Genomic DNA, 25,530 nt, shown 5'->3' with positions numbered 1-25,530 from the left:
GAGGATTGTGCCATGAGTGCTCATGCACCTATAGAGAAGAGGTGGGGCGACATAGAGCTGTAGTCGGGAGGACTACATGGGGGCAGGACCCTTGAGGTCCCCAAACTCTTGGATCACATACGGCTACGTGAGCCCTTAATGGCAGTAGTAGTATGATGGGAGTTAGTTGGTGTGAGGGATGATGGAGCAACGATGGAAGATCTAGAGTGGAAAAGTCTGAAGCAGCACAATAGAGTGTTGAGCAGTGTGGGAGGCACAGAGCAGATACAACAACAGAGCAGTAGCATCAAAGGGTCAACATAGGTTAGCAGCAGAGGTATCTTCAACATCATGGGGTATCCAGACTGACCAGTATGTCAGCTTTGGGTGACTTTTTCAGTTTCTTACTTCTTAACAACTAAGTTGCAATGCAGCAGTTAGTAGTGGCAGTGCTATGGGCAACATGATGCAACATTTTTAGAGGGAGCTGCAGTATAGGTGCAGCAATGACAATGGCAGTGTCATGGGTAGCAGTACAGGTGCAACAATGCAATGGATGAAGGGTAGCAGGCCAAGCATCAGCAGCACAGAGGACCGATGTCATGGATCCGTGTGATGCTTCTAGTTGGAAGTATTGCTAGAGCACATTCCTCGCTAAGAGGGAGTGTTGATTTTGGGGTAGCATCAGATGTGTTCTAGCTCCAAAATTTTGTGGAGGGGCTAGAATACATAAGATCTCCAAGACCCAGAAATTGTTTGGAAAAATTCCACCCCGACTGTGAGTTATTAAAATAATTAATATTTTTAATGGGGTTCCTAAGTCTAAACCTAGGAAAATAAAAATATTAATGGGTATTAATAAATATATGGGTGTGAAGCTTCTAAGAGACGAGGATTAAGTTTGTTTTAATCTTAGCCATTGATTAGGGACTTAATCTCGATCGTCGATTCTTCAACAAGAAAAATATAAGAGGAGTCTTGAGGGTCAGTTGGAGATACACCATATTGATCAGTCAGTTGGATTTTTCTAGGGCGAGGTTTGCTGAGAAAGTCGAATAGGTGATCTGAGTTACAACAGAGGGGACGGGATAGTTGGAGTTCAAGGATCTTCTATGAGACCCCGAATACTCAGCAGAGAGAGACAGAGATACGCCAGAGGAGGCAGCACAGACCAAGGGAGTCTCATGTTGGGCCAGGAGGGCCCACGCATTGCTTGACGTAGTGCCAACGCAGGGGAAGAGTTGTCCTCTTGCAGAAGTCTGAATTCAGTCGGGGAGCAGTAGGATCAACAGAGAAGGCTAATGTCAGAGCTCCAGGAGGCAATGCAAGGCTAACATAGAGTCTTAGAAGTGCTCCACGGAGGCCCACGCAGCTACTGCAAAGGGGAAGTGCAATTGTAGCCGAGGATAGTCAGTTCAATTACTAGATCGGAGGGATTTTGCCAGGTGAAGTGAGGTAATCTCACTTAGGTTTCTGCTAGTATATTTTATCTTTGCAACTAGATTGCCGAGAGGGCATCCAGAGTTGTATTCAAAACTACTACTTAATAATAGAAAACCCTCAGAGTTGCTACACTGGTTTTCCTGCAGGGGACGTATTGTCCAAAAATAACGGTGTTTCTTGTGTGTTTGTCTTGTATCTATTTCAGTTTATGATCTGTATGTCAATGTAGTCTGCAGTACTATTTTTCATCGTTGTTTAAAAGATTAAATAACTTGTTGAATGTAAAAACAAGTAGATGATAAACCAGTGTTTGCAGTAGGGTTTCTGATGTATATATTCAAAAAATTTCATAATTTGCACCTTCATACAATATACAAGAATGAAGTTCTTGTTAAAATTTCTTATCCACCCTCATATGCTCATTTATATCACAAATACCCGGGCAAAAAAATAAAACTAATTCATGTTCATTTCCTATTCAAGGCGTCACTCTTTCTCACAAATCTTCCTTTTCCCTTGTTATATTTCTCTTTCTTTTTTATTTACAATTCCCTGAAATGTTATTTTCTGTTTAATCCTCGCTCCTAGTTGATGTGTTATCTCAGGGCTTTGTCCCTGCTCCAACCTTCACTATCTCAGATGCTGAGTTATTGTGACTCTCTTGCGATGCTAGTTAATGCTCCTAACAATGTAGAAATTGCAAGCAAAAAAATGGGAGAAATTGTCAAATAATTAGCCTTCACTTCATCTTGGAAAATATGATATATGCGACTACAAGTACATAAAAAGAATCTCTTTTCACATTTTTATAATGAGGAAAGGTTAAACCAGAGTAGTTCTGATATGACATTGTAAAATTTTCTCTAATTTGAATGAAGGTTTTTTGTTTTTTTTTATATGAAAAAAAAAATAGTCATAATGTAAGTCTATTTGAAAGTAATTTGTAATCTAGTTTTTAAAATATTAGATATGAACATCAACCATTTTCACTAAGATTATAAAATTATTAATGTAAAGATACATTAGATTTCCGTATTTTCAATGGATATCATAATCAACAAATAATTAAAGACTCAAACTAACCAGTCATGATATATTGAACTATTTATCCAATTACTCGATATAACCATTAATTTTATTCTCTAGTTATTCTGTAAAGCTATAACTGTAGATGTCCATATTTTGAATTTTCTAATCAAAGATCCGCATTTTCTCATTTCAATGCAGATGAGTGTGCTATGTTTCAGATTTTATTATCTATTCATAAAGAGAGATTTAGTTTTTTACTATCCATTTGTATAGAGATGGCTAAATAGTAAAGTATATTGAAATGGGAAATATTAAGCACATACCTTAAGCCAGAATAAGTGATATTAAGCCATTGCATTTAACTCAATGTAAGAATAAGTGATTAAAATAATTATCCAAATGATGCTTAATATTTAGGTATTGCAAGTTCTCAGTTTAGAAATGTTTAATATCCAGTTTCGCTAATCGCTAGGCAAACGATTTGATGTGTATGCTGTTTCTTCTCGTTAAATTGTTTGTTTTGGTCTACATATAAACTGGCTGCATATTTTTTTTTTGCAGGTGCATGCAGAAGCAGGGAATGGCCAGTTTGAAATATCCTTGGGGCATTCACCTTGCATGGATGCAGCTGATAACTTAGTTTTCCTAAAAGAGACTATAAGGGCAATTGCAAGCAGAAATGGACTTCTTACAACGTTTATACCCAAGTGAGATTAGATTGCTTAATTTCTTGATGTTAGCAGTAGAAAATGCCAATGCTAATGGTTTATAGGGCGCAGTCATGTTTTACCATCGTAACAAATGTACAACTAGTTCCCTTTTCAGACCACAAGTTTCATTGCGTTATCTAAATTAAAAAAATGACATTTGCCTCTTTGTCATTTTGACCTCGATCTCACATATTCATATGCATTAACAACATTAGGCAGTTGGAATCTGCCATTGATAGAACATGCTGATCTCAACGAAATAGCTCAGTAACTCCTGATGACTGAAACCCTAGACCAGGGAAAATGGATATAAGATATTATTAGCTTATCTTTGACACTAACGTGAAATTCTTTAGGTGGAAGACATACTGGTGGAAATTTCTGTTCCGTAAAGTCTGGTTTTGGGATATGTGAAAATCAAATAAGAAGCTATGACGCCCAGTACCTCCTGTTTGTCGACACACATATTTCTTTGGACATCCTTCACTATTCTGTCATCCCGTGCCAAATTTTGCGTATCGGCACCTAAGCTTATTAATTCTGCATATAATTCATTCTATTATTGTTAGCTTTAGTATGACCCTATCAATTCCCACATGGCAAACATGTGTATTCATTTATTATATTTGTATATCTTATTATTACTCTATATTTCTGTGTAATGCTGTTTCGTGACTGGTCATTACCATTGCATGTATGCATGATTGAATTTTGACTAAAAGATCTTCTATTTTAGGCCTTTTGAATGCACGGAATAAATGAGACTGTAATAAGATGTCTGAATGTGAACATCATCTTTATATTAGAATCATCTTAAGATGAATGTGTTGACTTGCGTACATTTGGTCCCTCTGCTCCAATTGATTTTCTATGCACTCTTTTACTTCTCTGCCTATCATCAGTTAAGAAAATCAGGGATGTCAATGAATCAAACCTGAAATCAGAGCTTATACCAGGGGGACACAATGCATAATTATTGCTGAAATGTGGAAAGGAGACAAAGAGCTGACAATAGAATATGTTGTCCACACGGTAAGTTGGAAAATAGTAGAATCTATATTTGATAAATAGGACCACAATTACAGAAAGCAGAAAGCATGGCTTTATATAACGAGGCTCTTAAAATAAGATAATTACTTTTGCATAAGGAGTTTGGCTAAATATAGAGAGTCAGTTAACTGAGTGATTGAGTGTTGAGTCAATTAGAGTTAAGTGATAGATGACTTTTAGTGTGTGGTTACATGTCAAAGCCTAGTTGGAAAAGGATAAATACCTTTTACCAGGTTCCTTGTAAGTATGATATTTTGTGTGATCAATAGAAGAGCAGCAGCTTATGTTTTATGTATGAATTCATGCTTTGTCTCCTCGGCCTGTCCAACAAATTGGTATTAGAGCGAAGTTACACAAAAACAGATTTGCAATGGTCACTTAGCCAGATTTAGATGCACACAAGTTCCGCGAATTTTTGACGCGTTAAAGCTTTAACGCTCTCCTCCCAGTCGTGCACTACGTTAGTCAACCAAAAATTCCGAGGTCAAAGTTTTTAAAAGTCACGTGGGAGTAATGAGGGAGTAAGAAGGTTTACATTATTCATAAAAAAAAATTATGAGGTTAACATGAATGTTTACGTTATTGTTTTATGAGGTTCACGTAATTCATAAGGTTTTCGTTTAAAGTTATATAAAGGTGTGGTAAAACATAAAATGATTTTTCAAAAAAAGGCACATTACGAAAAGGGTTTATTATAAAGTTTTTTATATAAAGATTTAAAATAAATATATATATATATATATATATTTAAAAAGAAATAATTTAGGGTTTATTGAAAGGGATTAATTTTTGAAAAAATTTATCAAGGAGAATTTTAGAGTGTTTTTTTTTTTCAAAGAGAAATTTTTGGAGAAAGATGGTTTTCTCAAATTTCTAGTCTCAGTTTCCACCGTTTACAGAGGAAGATTATGATGTGTGGGCCATTAAGATGATGACCACGTTGCAGGCACATGATGCCTGGGATTATGTTCAGTTTGGGTTTTCAGAACCTGAGGATGAAGCAGAAGAAAAAGCTCTGAGTAATACAGAGAAGGAACAATAGAAAAAACACAAGAAGAAGAATGTACAAGTGTTGCAGTTTATTCAACAGGGAGTGGACCGAGCAGTGTTCCAGAAGATTATGACCACGTCTTCAACAAAAGTAGCTTTGATACTTTGGCGACAAACTATACAAGTATGGCCAAAGTCAATATCGTTAAGTTGCAGAATACTAGGAGAGATTTTGAAAGTTTGCAGATGAAGGAGACAGAGGACATCGATTCTTTCATGAATCGGGTCATAACTGTCGTAAATCAGTGAAAGATTTATGGTGAAGAGATTAAAGATCAAACAGTGGTTGAGAAAATCCTCAGATCCTTGTCTTCCAAATTTGATGTTGTGGTAGCAGCCATAGAAGAAGCTAAAGATTTGGCATCATTGACAGTTGATGAGTTGATGGGATCACTTCTATTGCATGAGGCAAGGATAGACAAAAATAAATATTTCACTTTAGAGACCACTTTCAAAAGTCAGGTTTCTAATTCAAGAGACAGAGGTCGAGGCAGATGTAGATTGAGAGGTAGAGGACAAAGCGAAAGATATGGTGGTCAGAAAGATGGCCGAGAAGAGCATGAACATGAAAATGGAAGCAACTAGAGAAGCTTCAAAAATAATCAAAGAGTTGACAAATCAAAGGTGAGATGTTATTATTGCAAGAAATTTGGTCACTATGCTTGTGATTGCAGGAGGAAGATAGCTGATTAAGGGAATCAGAGAGCTAATGTCACTACAAAGAGTTCTAACTCCATGTTCTTAGTTTTGCATACCATGCATGAACCATCTGCTAGTGTGTGGCTGTTAGACAGTGGTTGCAGTAACCACATGACAGGCAACAAGAATTTGGTTGCAAATTTCAATCACTCTGTGAAAATAGAGGTAAAGTTGGGGACTTACAAGACTGTGGAAGTAGATGGCAAAGGAGTGGTCAACATTCTGACCAAGCAGGGGGAGCCGAAGACAATCGCAGAGGTATATTATGTTTCTAATCTCAAACATAATTTAATAAGTGTTGGTCAATTGTGATCCAAAATGGATTTTGGATAGATTCCTAAATTTAAGTGTTCCTCATTGACGAACATGAAAGTCCAAGGATGTTCCTGGAAATAGCCCCATTGCAGAGATCGTCTCATTCTAAATCTGCTGCAACTTAAATGGGAAAAAATGGACTTAGGATGTAGAAGTTATCGCAGGAGGAAGATGCCTTTGTTCCTTAGAAAAAGAGGCAAAATCCTTTAAAAAATGGCCTAAAAGGCTTTATGAAGAAAATCGCATCGGAGGAGGTCAAAGGCGGATTTAGGCGGAAAAGGGGAAGCATCCCCGATCGTCGATCCCCGACATATCGGGTCGGAGGCAGATAGGCGATGTTGCATAAGGACCGAGCCAAGCGATAAGCCAATCGCTGATATCGGCGGATCGCAATTGGCGATGCCACGAGGCAAAGGCGGGACCCTGGGCCGAGCAACATTGCGATCGCTGATATCGGCGTCGGCGGGTTGCGTTGGCATAGGCCATGCCATATGGACAGATCCTGGGGCTCATGCGATATGCGATTGCAACAAGTCGCATCGAAGCAACACCACGAAGCGAGGGGCCAATACATACGCGACTTGCGATATATATCCAAATCCGACGGGGTTATGAACGATATTCGATATATTTTGAGATCTGGGAAACATGGCTTTTCCTATGTATTTTGCGTTTTTCATTAAATAAACGAAATATGAAGGGAAGCACCGATGTGATGAAACCGAACCCGACGGGATCTATGAATGCGATATTATATTATGTCAAGTCCGCCTAAAGCCATTTTACGGGATTTTGCACTGTTTTAATGTATTTTTAAAATACAAAGGGATACCACGGAACAGGGCAGTTGCGACTTGCGATAGTGATTAAAAGGCGGACCGAATAGAAGTATAAAGTGGATTTATTAATATTTGAAGTCCGATGAACTGTGTTTTGGCGGATTTTTCCTGTGTTTGAATGTATTTCTCTGTGTAAACAGAGAATGGCTATTTCGGTGATTTCAAAGGCCCGATGGACTCTTCCATCGCGGAACAGGTGGCCACCTCCCTTGAAGACGTTATGCTATGTTTGCTAACGCTCAAAAGGGGGATTCGAGCGGAAAAAGGCCGGGAGCTAGAGAGCCCAAGAAGAGGAAAACGAACGGACAGTGCGAAGCCAAAGCAGGAAGCTAAGGTGTAAGAGAGCAGCGCAAAAAGGCAGCAGCAAAACAAGCAGCGCAGAAAGCAAAAGCTGAAGTGCACGTAGCCAAGGGAGTCACTTGGAGTTCAAATGGAAAGCCAGAGGGCTGTAAATTGACAGAGAGCCAAAGACGCTAGAGCCAGGAGCTAGAGCGATAGCCGAGAGCTTCAAGAGCCAGGGATAAAATGGTGTCTAAACCCATTGTTTTTGTGTAAAACAGTGAAGTTGAGCCAAGAGCTTGTAAAAAGGACTTTGCCATAATCCCAGAGAGCCTAGTTGAGTTGACTAGAGCTCACAGAGATGTAGCCCAAGAGTTTTGGGTGAACTCATAATTAAATTGTTGTTCTGTGTGTTTTTTTTATTGTTGCATTAGTATTTATTGTATGTATTTACATATCAGCATACACAGCAGATTTTAAAGCACATAAATAGCCAACAATAAATATAAGCATACACATATAATTTCCAGCATATTATCATTTCCACATTGGTTAATCAATAAGACTTGGGAATATTTAAAGCTTTGGAAGTGGGAGAGGTTCTTGTAACTTAGCAAGAAGCCTAAGTGCCCCATTTTCAGATCAAATTGACACAGAAATGATACATCGTTATCTTTCAAAGTCAAGAATGTGTTATATATGACAAGCCCCCATGCAAGCAGCTTATAGCAAAGGTGTAGATGACGAGGAACATACTCTTTCCTCTAATTATGAATTACAATGATCAGGTCAGTTCTTTTACAATTGCATGTTCTGATGATTATTGGTTATGGCACTTTTGGTTTGGACACTTGCACTTTTATGGTTTAAGATTGTTGCAGTAGAAACAGATGGTCAGAGGATTACCTCCCATCAAAGAACCTACTAGTACTTGTGAGTGTTGCATCTTGGGAAAGCAACACCGTGAAAGTTTTCCAAAGGGAGTTGCATACAGAGCAAAGCAACCTCTTGAGCTAGTGCATACAGACTTGTGTGGACCTATGAGGACATAGTCGATTGGTGGAAGTTGTTACTTCCTCACCTTCATTGATGACTACAACAGAAAGACTTGGGTTTACTTCTTGAAGCAAAAGTCTGAAACTTTTGCAAAGTTCAAAGAATTCAAAGCCTTAGCAGAGAACCAAAGTGATCGACAGATCAAGGTATTGAGGTTAGATCGTGGTGGAGAATATGATTCAAAGGCATTCCATGATTACTGCAAACAACATGGAATCAGAAGACAGTTTACAACCAAGTACACATCGCAGCAGAATGGTGTAGCAAAGAGAAATAATAGGACAATTATGAACATGGTAAGAAGCATGTTGAAAGGCAGAAACTTGTCTAATGAATATTGGGAAAAAACAGTTGCATGTGTTATTTATGTGATCAACGGATCTCCTACAAAGAGTGTGATGAGCAGAGTACCAGAAAAAACATGGTTAGGTATGTATTGCAGCGTATCTCATCTCAGAGTATTTGGATGTGTAGCTTATGCACACATGCCTAAGGAGCGAAGAGGCAAATTGGATGATAAAAGTGAAAAATGCATATTTACTGGTTATAGTGAGCAATCAAAAGCTTACAAATTGTATAACCCTATAACAAAGAAGACCATAATTAGCAGAGATGTTGTGTTCGAAGAACAAAAGTCATGGAATGAAACTGTTGACAAAACAATCGATGCACAAGTTCCACTGATGGAAGAAGATGATGTAGCAGAAAAGGAGCAACAAGAATCATAGGTGAGGACATCAAATAGAGACACACCAACAAGGACTACAAGATTTTCAAAGCAGCATGGATCTTCAAGCAGATCAACAAATCAAGATTTTCCCAGCAATCAATTAGGTGATGAATCAAGCAATGGTAAGAGAAAGATAAGAAGTCTGAAAGATATTTATGATGATTTTGATGTTAGTTCAAATTTTGCATTGTTGTCATTCCAACCTTCTTCCTATGAAGAAGCAGTCAGAGATGAAAATTGGGTGCAAGCCATGGATGAAGAAATTGAAGCTATTGAAAAGAATGATACATGGGATTTGATTGATTTACCAAAGGACAAAAATCTCATTGGTGTAAAGTGGGTGTACAAGACAAAGATAAATGAGAAAGGTGAAATTGATAGATTCAAAGCTAGAATTGTAGCAAAAGGGTTCTCATAGCAACTAGGAACTTTCGAGAAATGTTTGCTCCGGTAGCCAGATTGGATACTGTAAGCGCATTCCTAGCCACAACAGCTCAAAACAAGTGGAAAGTATATCAGATGGATGTGAAATCAGCCTTCTTGAATGGAATTCTAGAAGAAGAAATTTATGTGCAGCAACCTCCAGGATATGAAGTTGAGAGTAATGAAGAGAAAGCTTACAAGTTGAAGAAAGCGCTCTATGGACTGAAGCAAGTGCCTAGAGCTTGGTATAGCAGAATTGACAGCTACATGATCAAGAATGGATTTTGCAGAAGCAACATTGAACCTATGTTATACACAAAGGAAAATGAGCATGGACAGATTTTTATTGTTTGCTTATATGTTGATGACATGATTTTTATAGGTGATTTTGAGATAGATGAATTTAAAGCAGTGATGATGAAAGAATTTGAGATGGCAGATCTTGGTCTCATGAAATATTTTCTTGGCATAGAAGTTGAGCAATTTGAAAAAGGAATTTTTATTTGTCATAATAAATATGCCAAAGATTTGTTGAAAAGATTCGGATGGAAAATTGCAAACATGTCCCTACATCAGTTTCAACAGGTACAAAGTTAAGCAAGAATGATGAAGGATCAGATGTCAATCCAACTCTATTCAAAAGATTGGTTGGCAGCCTCATGTATCTCACAACTACAAGATCGGATATCATGCAAGGAGTGAGTTTGATTTCCAGATTTATGGAGACTCCAAAAGACACACATTGGAGTGCAGGAAAAAGAATTCTGAGATACATAGTAGGAACTAGAGATTGTGGCATAATGTATGCAAGCACAGAAAAGAAAGATTTGATTGGATACACAGATAGTGATTTTGCAGGCAGTTTGGATGATAGGAAGAGCACTTCTGGTTATGTGTTCCACCTTGGTTCAGGTGTGATTTCATGGGCATCTAAGAAGCAACCCATTGTGACACTTTCATTAGAGATACAATATATTTAACTAGGTACTCTGATTTATGCATTTATAGTAGACAAGTGACTGCCCAACATTTCCTGCATTTAACCCTAAAATAGTCACAGAAAATGTCAACTGTCGATTTGTCAGCTATATTTGTGATGCAATATGCATGAGTACTTTCTCTATGTCCAACGTATCCTTTTAATTTCCAGCATTGTGTCAAAGGGAAAGCATTCATAGTTTATCCTCATGTAAATCCATCATAGTTTAAGGTTTTTGGTCAATCATTATCTGTTGGAAGCTAGTCAGACATGCCTATAATTTTCTCTTGCATTGATAATGTATGCCTCTCGCAGTGCACATGAGTGTTGTCCAGGGGCAAGCAACAAGGTGATTGGGCTTGTATAATGCAGAGACCTAGGTTCAAATCCCCCAAAGTGGATGCATATGAGGCTATGTAAAAGTCCTACATGTCTTTGATGGCATAGATATACCCCTCATAGTGTGGTAGCTTAGACAAAAAGATTCTATAAGACTATTTCTCATGGAAAAATTGAACTAGGCCTCTTGTCCAAGCTTGCTAAGATTCTATAAGATTTATTTCTCACAAAAAATTTGAATTATGCCTCTTGTCCAACCTTGTCGGTCATATATGGGATATTCTTCTTAGTGATGATGATGGTATCATGATTGGATTTTTATTTGTAGGCCAATGATGTAATCAATATGAATGTGGTAGTTGTACCCCTTTGGAATTAGCATCATTTGTTTGAAGTAATGATACATTTATCATTATCAACAATTTATCGCTTGGGTATAAAATTTAAATTATTAGCAATATCAAGGAAAATGTCCCAAATTAATGGAAATTATTTGGAAACATTAAAAATTATATATATATATATATACAACTTAAATACATTGTCACACAAATATGAAAATAAAGCTGCAATATAAAAATGGATAAGATGTCAAGTGGTACATCAGAGATTCGATAGTGAAATACGATATATGTTCTGGGTTGCATGTCCTGATAGGATAATAGAAAATCACACCAAAACAAAAATAAATGTCTCGCGAGATGATTATCATGAGGCGTTTAGATACTACAAGGCTAAACATGATGCCTAAGATATCAATAATTCCCCTTTTATGGGCAAAGCTCACTAGTGGTAATTTCCTCTAGAAGCAGTAGGTGGATGTGTTTAAGATGAGCTTGAGCTAGAAGGTGCAACTCTTGAGGATGAGGATAAACAAGTATAGAATATGAATTTACTTATGTTATAAGCAACTAGACTTGAATAATGAAATCTGATTAGAAAGATACACAATAATTCACTTTAGATTTCAAGTAAACAAAAGGGAAATGTTTACTGGATTTTTTAAATATTTGGTGGTTGATAGGAGAAACTAGTGCTAAAATCCTAGGGCTATAGGGGAAAATAAATGCTTCCTTTAAAGGGCCTATTTTCTGATAAATTATCGCCATTGCCTGGTTCTTAAGTGCCACGGTGCTCCTATACGTCATGAAAGGATCCCTTGCATGTCCCAACCTCGATGGACAATGAGTTGCCTCATCATTAAGGGGTGATACAACTATTATACAACATACAAAACAAACTCTAACCCTTTGAGCTATGAGCAATAATACAAAGAAAAATCAAGCAAAAGTAAAAGGTGCACAAGAGGGGTGGAAAAACAAGGGCCAAGTTGGTAACTCATGCATCCATGATTGCTCCCTCCTCACATCTATACACTCAGGATGTGGATCCCCATCGCATTGGTACTTTTGACCATGACACTTAGCCATGAAGTCTTCACCCTTCTGTTGCCATCATTATTCACATAAAACATATCATTTGAAGGGTGCACCGAGGAAATGTTACTTCCCCCTAAGGGCTGGAAACACCTAATAGGGTTGTCCTTTAGCCACCCCTACCTAGGGAGGAAACACCATTGTGAGTTCAAAGCCTCAATTTTTGAAGGGAAGCCTTATTTGAAGTATTAAATAGCTCTTTACATTCAAGCTTCGTTCACTTAGATGCAAAAATTATTATTGTATGCATTTTGGTTGATTTCACTAGACTTTATGTTTTAATTGTCAGGTGATTTTGCAGCCTGTTATCACACAATCTAGCAGCGCCCTAAGGAAGGGAAACCATATAGGAAAAAGAGCTAGACTTAGCGATAACAATGGGACAATGACCCCCTATCACCTCAGCCAAAGTCCCCTGCTCTTTACAGACTTTCACCGACGAGAGGAGTCTCTGTAGGAAGGGAATCACTTAGGATAAGTAGTTCTATAATTATGTATGATGTGATTCCGCAAAGCCCATTCAAAGAGAGACACAACAATGGCTCAATGCTTCAAAGAAGATAAAACACTCTCCAAGAAAGGCCTCGAGATAAGGAGTTCAAGACTTAGGGTTTTGGGATATGCAATGATAATAGGTATTTCCTAAGATCAAGACTCCAAGTGATGGGATAGAACCTCTCAAAGAATCTCTTTGTGATGTTTTAACACTTCCAAAAGGATCTTTGCTTCCTTTGAGAGGCCTAGGAAAGACTTGCACTAGACCTAGGGTTTTATGAATAATCGTGGGAAGAAATACTTCCAAGGTGCTCACTAGGTCAAGGCAAGGGAGGAGAAAGGGTTTCTTATGATTTATTCCAATGAATACTATGCTCATACAACCCTCAAAGAAGGTCCCAAGGTGAGAGAGAAAGACCTAGGTTTTCCCTCTTGGGGCAACACCTAGGGCAAGAGATTTTATGGATGAAACTCGGGCGGATTCCCACAAAACTTGGAGCATAGATATCTTAGACCCTGAGCTTGGTGTTTGGACCCTTGGATTCCCAAAAGATCACCTCCCTAAAATTTTGTTGCAAACCCTATATTTTGCACTACCTTTAGGGGACCGAAAATTAGGAGAAAATATGGAGAAAGAGGAGTTTGATCACCAAAATCCTTGGACCAGTGCCTAGTCCTTTGGGCTATGGAGTCTTAGATGATTCTAAATTGGCCAAAATCATCCTTAAGGAGGCTAAAGATTGATGCCCTATCTATCAACCTTCAACATTTACCTACCTAAAATTTATGGAGTTTCATTGAAGAAAGAAAAATTCTCATCCATTAGGAACATTCATTATTTGTCATGCAATGATAACATATGCCATTGCCAACCAAATAGCTTTCTAGAATGATATTTAGCAAATTAGGGCATAAGAGCATTAACTAGTTGCAAGAATTCCATACAGTAGACGTTATTCCAATAAAGTATTCAATAAGAAACACTTACAAGATGACAATATGATATTTCCATCCACAAATCATGAAGTAGCTCCAAAGAATATCGGAAATTTTGGCTCCAAATGTCAAAATGCATCAAAAAATCTCCAATAGTGTCCAAAGAAAATGTGCAATTTCTTTTACAAGAGAAGTATCCAAGTGATGATGATGGGTTCTCACAAATGAGTCTCACTTCTATTTATATGAGTCTTTCTAAATTGAATTAGCCTAATGAGCCCCCAAAATTATAAAATAATGTGCTAAAAATGAGTCTTGGTCACCAGCCGACCAAGTAGTTATCACAAATTATAAATTAGCCATCCATATGCAAGCCGAGTTGATGATGTCATGATGATGTAGGGCCGTTGGAGAGCCATGTTGAGTCCTCTAAGTGCCATGATGAGTGAGATGGCTCCAATAAAGATGAATTAGGGGATGGACCCTAATTTTCCATGCAAGTCATCATGTGGAGCCCCAAAGTGGGTTTGGAGCACAACTGCTAGTCTCATGGGTCTCCAGATGAAAGAAAAGCCTGTACAATGCTCCAAATGATGGTTCTGATGATGGTGCCTGCCCTCCCATGTCTGAAGGGTGAGACAAACCTCCTCTGGGCCTTGGATCTGTTGAAATTTGGGCATCTAGGTATGAATTTCCCTTTTGCCCTAATTCAAGCCCATTTTATCCAAAGAAAAAGAAAAAAAACAAAAAAGGATAATGTAATATCCGCAATTTTGTGAGCATGGGAATTTTGCCTAATTTTGTTGATATTAAGCGAAGGGGCCAAATATTATTTTGGAGAAAGGTGTTAAGTATTATTTTACTGGAGATTGGCGGCAAATTATTATTTTATTAAAATGGAGGCAAAATTCACCTAGTGGAAAATGACCCCCACCAATAAAATAATAATTAAAAAAGGAGTCTAGAAGCATGGGGAGAAATTATAAAAGGTGGATGGACTCATTTGCTAATCATCTTTTGACTATTATATTTCACCTTTTATTTTTTCTTGGGGTTGTTTAGCACAAGAAGAAAAGAGTTGTTTAGCACCAGGAATTCCAAGCAGAATTCCACCTCTACCTTCGGTGAACTTCGAGTGTCACCGTAGGGGAGTAAGAAGGAGTCCATCTAAGGGCTTCTCTAGGAGCTACATTGCATACTATTTCCAGCTGGAGTGTGCTTCTCTTCGGGAGCAGAAGGAAATTCAAAGGGGCTGAGAGAACTAGCAGACAGTGGAGTTTTGGCTACAAAATTTGCAGAGAATTATCCATAATGAGGATGAGTTTTCCTTGGGGATTTGTAGGGCTGATAGTGCTACATTTTGGAGGACCGAATTTATCTTTTCCAGGGCTTGTGCAGGGGTTTATTGGCAGTCTATGCACTTGCAGTGATTCAAAATTTGGGGAGAATTCGAGCTGAGATCTGCTTGGTGATCAAGGGGAGAAATTTGCAGGAGTTAGAGAGGATTTCTTGGAGGGAGATTTGGGCCAAATTCAATAGTATCTAAACTGTAGAGCTTTTTCTGTCCAAATTGAGTAATTTACGTTTGTTGGGGGTCACCGAGGGTCGGTGGATTCAACCCAAACCCTTTCTGGGTTTTTGTGGGTTTGGTGAGAGGAGGCTAGGATTAATTTTACAAAATTTTCTGAGCACTTCTGCGGGCAGAATTCCTAGTTCCATTCAGCACTTAGCAACATAAATTGTTGAAGGAGGGCACAATTTACCCCCAGGACCATTTCCACCACTTGGGTCTGTGAGATATTTTTGGGTTTTGTTGGAGGTGGTGTGGAGAGCCTACATTTAATTTTGCAGAATTTTTGTAGTAGATTTGAGGGCCAAAACTGCAGTTCACCTACAACAATTGTGGCAATGATTTTCTGGGCTAGCGCAGAATCCTAGTGGGGAGCTCATTTGACATTTGGGTAGCTTGATCATCACCTGGGTTTGGATTTGCTTGCTGTAGCAAGCCCAGGTTCCTCTTTCATACTTATTTGTACTCTATTTGCTCAGAAATAAATAAAATGGCTCAGATTTTTGGTGCATTTCCTCTTGTGTTATGATTTCCTACGTATGTGTTGAATTTTCTAGTTGTTGTCATAGTGCATGATGGATCAGAGTTTTGGTGCATTTCCTCTTGTGTTTTGATTTCCTACATATGTGTTGATTTTTCTAGTTGTTGTCATAGTGCATGTTTCTGTTATTCACTTAATATTTACATTAGGAATATTACAGTGGTATCAGAGCCATAATATTGGCTCAGCTTGTGGGAAACCCTTCATTCTATGACAAGACAAGAATAAAAAAAATAAAAAAACTAAGAAATCATGGGATCGAAAGAAAGGTTAAAATCAAACAACATCGCAGTCACCTTGAATGAGGTGATTAGGATGCAACAAATGATGATTGATGTGCAGAAGCTACAGATTCATACCATAATTGGGAATCAAGACTATTCTCAATTATACAAGAAATCCACTATGCCCAAAATTATGGATCATGCATAAAAATGGCAAGACTGCAATTGATGTGGCATTATTGGCAACAAGTTGGAGGGCATACCAATCATTGGGACATGGCATTCAGGCGTCCCTCTCTTTTTGGGAGTTCTGTGAACTAAGAGACATGCACAAATCAGTGGGAATTCAATGGAATTATGCAGGGATGATGAGGAGGATTAAGGCAGAAGATGAAGGAGTAGTTGAAGGGGCCATGGTTGGCAAGGAGACAGTTGAGCATACACTCATTGATGAGATGCCATCTGTTGTTGAGGTATCCATTGATGAGGTATCCGGGGTTGTGACCGAGTACTCAAGTGATAGCAGCACACCACAGGGTGATGAGTTGTCGGGAGACATTTCCACTGTCAATGAGGAGCCGATAGGTACAGAGGCATCTAGATCTATGCCAGAGTTACTAGAGGATAGTCACTTGCAACTGACCGGTGAGCATGTCTTGCGTGTTGGGTTGTCTATGAAGGAGCAGTTGGAGGCTCATGTTGAGTCCATGATGGAGGAGGAGGTGAAACCATCCTTTGGGCTAGCCATTGATGAGGGGAAGCATAGATACCACACATTGGGATTTCAACACAGTTCGTTTCAGAGGCACACTAACGAGATCTACAACATTATTAGCCCACCCTAACGTATTGGATTGAGGGAGGCAGAGTTTTCTAGACATACCCGAGGGGATGGCTAGGTTAGCAGGACTGAGCGACATGAGTTGAGTATGACACAACATCATCTTGGAGGGCTTGTTCCTTCCACGGGTGATTGTACGTTCGATCCATCCTTTGGGATTGGATGACTATAGGTACTGAGCTGGTACCTGATGGAGCAGGCTAGGCGGTTGGATACATCCATGGCCACATTTCAGTAGAGGCCATGGATTACCAGAGGGACTCGAGGGCCAGATTTTTGTTGGGATACAGGTGGGATTTTCCATCACATTATAAAGTCGGTAGGTGATGGTAGTAGTTGCATGATGGATTCGACATTTGGGCGCACACACATTCTTAGATCTCCATCAGAGCCTTAGACAACACTAGTGACAAGATGGTTTGACAGTGGAGTAGACGTATTTCATGAGTTGTCTTTGCATATTGACTATGTGTGGAGTCACAAGGTGATTAGCCTACTCTGGCAGGAGTTGGTAGGAGGTGGCATCATCCGACCACCAGACAGGGTATTACATGGAGACGATGCTCTCTCATTGGTATATTGGACACCAGAGCTACTGAGGGTAGGCACAATAGTGTCATTTCTGTTGGCATGTGAGGAGTTGGGTTGCTCAAGTCATTCAGGGCAGATGGGGAGATGTAGCCCACATCATGGAGGGCTTGCTAGCATAGTGGTGGATGCATTGGTGCATGCAGGATGGCATATGATACAGGGTGGTATGATAGTAGGCAGTGGTACCCAGGGGTGCACAAAGATATGTCGCAGAGTCCAGTGTTATGCAAAGGGATGCGACCTGATGCATATAGACCCAATTTTAGACCCTAGCATCCAGTGTTGTATAGAGGTATGCAGTGATGAGCAGTGGCTTGTAGAGGAACATGGAGATGTGTGGTTGTTTGATGTAGCATTGTTGGTTTGCATTGAGCGACTCACATCACATCGAGTACACCTAGGGAGTGCCAAGTATAATTACATGGTAGGATACAAGATGATACAGGATGGTATAGTAGTAGCACGAGTTATCTAGTGGTGTACAGGGATAGGCCGCAAGGTACAGTGCCAGGTTGAGGAGTACAAGGATACTTGATGGGATGCAGGGGCATATGGTGCTGCACAACAAGGTCTTGGAGGGTTCCCTCCAAGGAGACTTATGGATGAATACATCGGACATTCCTTTGGCTATAGTTCACCCATGATTGACGGGGACGTAGATGAGCGATACTTGATGGTATCCATGGGGACTCACACACTTGTCCCTCTTATACATCACTTACATGCATAGATGATTTGGTTGTTGTCCTTTCACACTCTGGGTGTGAGCAGCGAGGGACAGGGAGATCACCTGAGATATTGGGATGACACTCAACACACTAGGGGAGAGACTTCTGAGTGGTGGCATTGGGTCAGTGCACAAGTTGACAGCCACAGGTTGGGAGATGAGGTGATCATCTGCAGGGGTGGCATATCATTCATCAGTGAGCCTACGCCTGGGGAGCTAGTCACGAGGGAGACATGTGTCGCTCATTCCACAGGGAACGTTAGGACCATGCATGAGCAGAGGATACTGTGTACGGCTGAGGCAAATTTCTAGTATGTGTTCAACCTCCAGACATTGTATTGGAACATTATCGAGAGGGTGGATGGCAGACTCAGTGGTGATGGTTGGTAGGAGCAGGATAGGTCCGCATACACTAAGTTGATTACGAGTATCAGATACCCATCTATTGGCTGCTTTAAGGGGGTAGTCATTTGGCACATGTGGTTTCTAGCAGTCATCGGTACTACGCAGTGGCAGGCACAGGGAATTTTAGCATGCATCAGATTAGTTCATGATATATGGGGCCTATATGTTGGTTGCATGCAAGGACTAGGGACGAGGAACAGACGGATTCCAACAGTTGTTAGAGCTATGCTGCAATAGGTTTGGCTAGGGGATCCAGGGATTCAGTTGGTTGATAGGCCACTCCATCTTGTGAGGAGCAGGACCATAGTAGAGGGTGATATAGCTCACTTTGGGGTTGACACATGGGGGATCATTGAGGCCTTCATTGTTTGGCGAGGCAGGCTTCTTTAGTTGTAGCTTAGGATCGAGACTAGCGATGGGTGGGTAGATATTGACATCATAAAGACATCTAGGCAGGATGAGCTTGACCTTTGTCAATATTTCGCCTCCAGGTTTCAGGGGAGGAAGCTACAGTGCACACGATCGGCAGCCTATTCAAGTCAAAGTGGCGCAATGACATCATGGTGGCGCTTTTCTGAGACGAACATGGGACCCAAACATCGTAGTACTAGACAACTTAACGACCTTTAGGGATGAGTTGGCTGCTATAAGAGGAGATCACTCAGATTTTCCATTGGGCTTCAGTGATTCACCAATGGTGTGGGGCACTTCATTAGCATGGCAGGTTTGTTAGCAGAAGGATATCAGAAGGAGCTCATGCGGGAGAGACTTCGCCCCCACAGGGATTGGGATGTATCTTTAGGAGTTTACTCTTGGTGTGCATGAGGTGGACTACTTGGTAGGGAAGTTTCATGGAGAGTTGGACAGAGTCCTACATTATCATGATGCTCGACTTATTGATAGTATGCAGAGGGCTTATGGAGCTTATACCTGGTTGGACGGTGAGTGGAGCAAGGGGTGCTTCACATTGATCAGGATGCCTTGGGATCTTGGTATTGAGAGATTTCTTCATCATCAGACAATGCAGAGATTGGGGCTGAATCAATTGCACATTTGGGACCCTGGTATTACTGATGATGATAGTGGTGATTAGCAGGAAGAGGGGGCGCTTGTTTCGGCATTGCTTGAGGACAACCAATTTTTGGTGGGGAGGACTATAATATCCCTAATTTTGTGAGCATGGGAATTTTTCCTAATTTTGGTGATATTAAGTAAACAGGGAAAATATTATTTTGGAGAAAGGTGGCAAGTATTATTTTATTGGATATTGGTGGAAAATTATTATTTTATTAAAATGGAGGAAACAGTCAGTGGAAAATGGCCCCCACCAATAAAATAATAATTAAAAAGGGAGTCTAGAAACTTGGGGAGAAATTATAAAAGGAGGATGAACTCATTTGCTAATCATCTTTTGACTATTACATTTCACCTTTCATCTTCTCTTGGGGTTGTTTAGCACAAGAAGAAAAGTGTTGTTTAGCACCAGGAATTCCAAGCGGAATTCCACCTCTACCTTCGGTGAACTTCGAGTGTCACCCTAGGGGAGTAAGAAGGAGTCCATCTCAGGGCTTCTCTAGGAGCTACATTGCATACTATTTCTAGCTGGAGTGTGCTTCTCTTAGGGCACAGAAGGAAATTCAAAGGGGTTGAGAGAAGCTAGTAGATAGTGGAGTTTTGGCCAGAGAATTTGCAGAGAATTTTCCATAAGAAGTGTTTTCCTTGGGGATTTGTAGGGTCGAGAGTGCTGCATTTTGGAGGACCTAATTTATCTATTCTAGGGCTTGTGTAGGGGTTTATTGGCAGCTTTTATGCACTTGTAGAGATTCAAAATTTTGGGAGCATTCGAGCTGGGATCTGCTTGGTGATTGAGGGGAGAAATTTGCAAGAGTTAGGGAGGATTTCTTGGAGGGAGATTTGGGCCAAATTCAATAGTATCTAAACTGTAGGGCATTTTCTAGTCAAATTGAGTAATTTACACTTGTTGGGGGTCACCAGGGGTTGGTGGATTTAACCCACCCTTTCTGGATTTTTGTGGGATTGGTGAGAAGAGGCTAGGATTAATTTTACAAAATCTTCTTAGCACTTGGGAAGAATTCCTAGTTCCATTTAGCAGTTACAACCATAGATTATTGGAGGAGGGCGCAATTTACCCTAGGACCATTTCCACCACTTGGGTTCCTGAGATATTTATGGGTTTTGTTGGAGGTGGTGTGGAGAGCCTACATTTAATTTTGTAGAATTTTTGGAGTAGATTTGAGGGCCAAAACCTCAGTTCACCTAGAGCAGCAGTGGCAATAATTTTCTGGTCTAGCGCAGAATCATGGTTGGGAGCTCATTTGACATTTGGGCAACTTGATCATCACCTAGGTTTGGATTGCTTGCTATAGTAAGCCTAGGTTCTTCTTTCATACTCATTTGTACTCTATTTTCTCATAAATAAATAAAATGGCCCAGATTTTTGGTGCATTTCCACTTGTGTTGTGATTTCCAACATATGTGTTGAATTTCCTAGTTGTTTTCATAGTGCATGTCTCTGTTATTCACTTAATATTTCCGTTAGGAATATTACAAGAAAGTCAAATTATAATCAATATTTGTATTTTGAAAATTAAATTTAATGTTTCCCTTCATTCAAGTCGGCTTCTTATGTCGGCATACCTTCAAAGGTCACGACCCTTCGCTCATTGGAACCACTATATATTTCCAACCATGTTAGACTCTTGTGAAGCAAGGATTCGAATAGATCTGTAGCTTCGATGATCTGAAACTTCGGATGAGTCAGTACTGACTGAAATTTTCGGATATCTATCTCTAATGAATGTTGGAAAGGTCTCACTCTCATTTCAGAACTCGCTTTTTGTCTCCTACGTTCTGGCACTTGCACATCTACTTCCTTACAGGCTACATGGCCCATCGCATGGCTTAAAGGATCTCATGTAGCTATAGAGGAAATCGTTTCACTCAGTAATCACATGAACTTGCATCCTTGTATGGTGTATTTCCACCTTGGTTTCACATCAGAGTATAGTTCTCGTAGCTCTATTGTTCTCTCATATGTGCGATCATAGAACTACGTACAGTGAATGAAATCAATTCATTGATCTTGGCATTCTCACATATATTCTCGACTCTGCATATCTCTTATGATCTCAACTTAGTATTAAGGTCTTAACATTTTTACAAGTCAGTTTCAGAATACAGTGTCAACACAGTAATATCTTGTCTCATCTCTCACGTATTACATTATTACAGTTTCGCATATCTACCATAGGATTAAATTCTCGCATGTCTTAGTATTACTGCTCATGTATCACCGTTTTGGCACATTGCATTAGAGTCTTGGAACATCACATTAAACTTTGGCACATCTCACATATAGTCTTGGCATCTCTATGTACGTGGCATCAGATGACATCGTACTTTGGTATGATATGTACATTCACATCACATGGCATCTCTGTACAACACATCGCATGACAAATCTCTATGGTATGTATACCATCTCAATGCAGTTATATGTGAAAATTGCATCATTGCATCACAGTAGGTGTATGGTCTCGATTCTCTGTAGTTGAAGTTTGGCTTCAGTAGTAAAGTCAATGGTGTCACAATTGTATATCTCTACGTTTCACGATGGCACCATAGTAGTGTATAAGACAACATATTTATATCACATCTCAGATATATGTGAAGTTCCACAGTGATATGTGTTGATTTTTGTAGCATCAATTGTGTTCTAGCCATGAAATTTGATGGAGAGCCTAAAATACATGTATTCTCCAAAATCCAAAAATCGTTTATGGAAATTCCACCTAGAGACGACTTAATTAAAATAATTGATCTTTTTTTTTAATGGTACCTAAGTCTAAACTTAGGAACACTGACTAATTAAAGGGTATTAATTAAGTCATGATGATAATCTTCTAGAAGAAGACATGGATCGAGTTCTAGTTAATCTAAGCCATCAATTATGTTTTGATTGTGGCCGTTGATGTCTCAACAAGAGATTATAAGAAGAAATTCGATTGGGGTTGGAGAACACACTTGGATCCACCAGAAATTCAATTTTGTTGGGAAATTGATTTCCAGAGTAGAATCTGAGTTGCCGGAGGTGATTTAGTAAAGTCGAAGTAGTGAAAGAGGGGCAGGGATAGTAAGACTGGAAGGAAGTTTCTCTAGTCTAGTGAGTGCATAGCAGAGAGGCAGTGAGTGCCACAGAGGGGCATCGTAGAGCTTCAGAGGGAGATCCATATTTTGCTGAGGAGAAGTCGAAATTCAGTGCTAGAAGCCGGAGTGGGAGCCCGGAGGCCAAGAGGATCAATTTTCCATATAACAATTGATCAGTTAGTGCGAGAGATGCTGGTTAGAGTTGTGGGACACAGATCTGCATAGGCTGACGCAGAGGCAACAAGGGGTAGCTCATCTTGAGCCAAGGTCAGTGTTGGATCACAGGTGGGAGTGACATTTTTTCACTAGATTTCCTGTCAGTTATTTCTCTGTATGGAAAGTTATATTTGAGCTTCCATAGATTTGTATTCAGATTTACCACTGCATAATAAATAAAAACCTCAGTTGTTGCACCGGTTTTCCCAAGTTGGGTTTTTCCGGGGACATTGGTCCAAAAATAACGGTGTATTATTGTGTGTGTGCATCTATTCTTCCAGTGTTTGTAACTCTTTTGCAATATTTATTTTGTGAAGGCTGTGGTGTATATGTTTCGATATTTTCCGTAGAAAATTGCAAATAATTTGTTCAGTTAATTTAACAAATAGAAGAAACATTATCAGTTGTTGTTGTAGGATTCGAGGTTTTTGAATTTTCACATGGTATTAGACGACAGACCGTAAGTCGAAGAGCTCAGTAGCAGAAGGATGGAGGAATTTCGAATCTCTACAGATGCAGCAGTTTGAAACTCTCAAGAGGCAACGTAGTCCTTGGTTCAGGAGGGTCAGTTTTTGAGGAAAAATTATTTCTTTGAGAGAGTCAACAGAGAAATTAGATTTTCCATATCAGAGCTTACCAGAAGCAGAGAGAGACGCAATATTTTCCTTGCAGAGCAGATCTTTAGTTGGGACGTAGTTATTTTGCAACAGTTCGCTAGTGCAAAATAGTGTCAGGAGGAAGGAAGAACACACATTGAGGGAATTCTTTTCTCAGGGGATTTCTAGCTTCGAAGTTCGATTTTTGCTAGCAGAGTAGCAGTAGCTGTGAGTATATTTGACGACTCCAGCAGGGAGTGCGAAAAGCTAGTCAGCAATTGTGCAGAGGAGAAGAGGAGGAATTCGACATTGTTGCAAAGATGGCATCAACAGGGCTGAGGGACTCCAACTATGTGATTTGGAAGGCAAGAATTTCCCGTCTTCTAGATGAGTATGATCTCAAAGCTTACATCGATAGGGTGGTAGTTGTACCCACAGATGCAGATCCGCTGAAGGCCTACAAGAAGGAGATGGCGAAATAAAAGAGGCTGATTCTCGATGGGGTTCGAGATCACATGGTGTCTCATAGAGCTGACAGAGATACCACTCGGTAGATGTGGGAGGCACTTGCTATGCTATACGAGGGATCTTCCGAGCAGTGGAAGATGTATCCTGAGGAGAAGATGAGATGCACGAGGATGTAGAAAGGGGAGTGCATAGACCCATTCCTTACTAGGTTTCAGGATATCCAAGATCAGATGTCTGCAGTAGGGTCAGCGCCTCAGCCTACTAAGTTGGTACGGTTTGCTTCAAACAACGTTTCTGAAGAGTGGCAAGTCTTCGTCCAAAGTATTCTGGGTAGAGAAATGTTTCCAGATTGGGATTGTATGTGGGTTGATCTGCAGCAGGAGAAGATGAGGTGAGATTTGGTGAAGACCACCATCACTGGCAGCAGTAGTAGCAGCGGGACGAAGCAAGTAAAGGAAGAGGAAGATGTGGCCCTCGCATCAAAGGGCAGCAGAGCAGTGCAAGAGGAAGAAGGACATTTCCAAGGTGAAATGCTTCATATGTGGTGAGCTTGGCCACTACAACACTCAATGTCCTCTCAGAAAAAAGGACAAGGAGGAGAAGCAGGATCAACAGGCCGCATTCGCACAGATTGACAAGATGTCCTCCAGATTGGAGGAATATTTTGCCATGATCACTGATATACCTCCAGGAGTGAGGTGGGGTGATTTGGTTTTGTAGCCCTAGAGAGCTACAAGATGGGCAGGATTCGTGAGGAGGTCCACCTCATGAATCAATACCTTGCTACAGGAGCCCAAAAAACGCAGTAGCAGGATGGATCAGAGGGAGTTGTTGCAATCAGGTGCCAGAGTGACAGATGTAGTAGCTAGTAGCAGCTTAGATACTAGGCAGTGCAGTGCAGAGTTGGCAGCAGTGCAGAGTCAACAGCAACGCAGAGACTTCAGTGACAGCACAAAGACTAGCAGAAGTCAGGACTTGGGTGACAAATGCATCATATTGATCATAGTTGATTCAGTATTTTGGATGCTTTCCAGTTGCAGTTGTTGCAATTGCAGTAGCAGTAGATGGAGATGGAGTTGCAGTGCAGATGCAGTGTTGGCAGCAGTTCAGCAGGGCCAACACCAGCACGGATGCATCGTTTATCAGAGTTGCCTAGTAGTTGGTGGGCAGTAGTAGCTGTTGAACTAGGTTTTCATTGATGTCAATATGGCAATATTCTGGATACTAGAGGATGACATGAAGCCAAGGGGATGCAGAGCAGATTCATGAAGAGACAGGAGCAAAGGCCATCAGGATAGCCGAGCCATATATATATATCATATATATATATGCGGAAACAGACATATATGCAAGGAGGTGGTCTGTGAAAGACACTGCTAAGCCAAGAGGAGTAGATG

At 40.1% G+C, this 25,530-nt stretch overlaps 1 protein-coding gene across 1 annotated transcript in view; it reads left to right on the top strand.

Moving 5' to 3' along the window:
• The window catches only part of LOC149186538 (uncharacterized), a 331,009-nt gene that overhangs the window by 147,115 nt on the left and 158,364 nt on the right, over positions 1-25,530 (top strand). The window contains exon 11 of the mRNA XM_089409383.1: positions 3,013-3,158. Within this exon, the coding sequence (XP_089265509.1) occupies positions 3,013-3,158 (146 nt within the window). The remainder of the gene's footprint in view (positions 1-3,012; positions 3,159-25,530) is intronic.

The sequence above is a fragment of the Pinus tabuliformis genome, chromosome 3_1 (genome assembly GCF_031772625.1).
Source record: "Pinus tabuliformis cultivar Carrire ecotype Pingquan chromosome 3_1, CPIR1, whole genome shotgun sequence".
Lineage (NCBI taxonomy): Eukaryota > Viridiplantae > Streptophyta > Pinopsida > Pinales > Pinaceae > Pinus > Pinus tabuliformis.
This window is presented reverse-complemented; position numbering and strand designations above follow the sequence as displayed.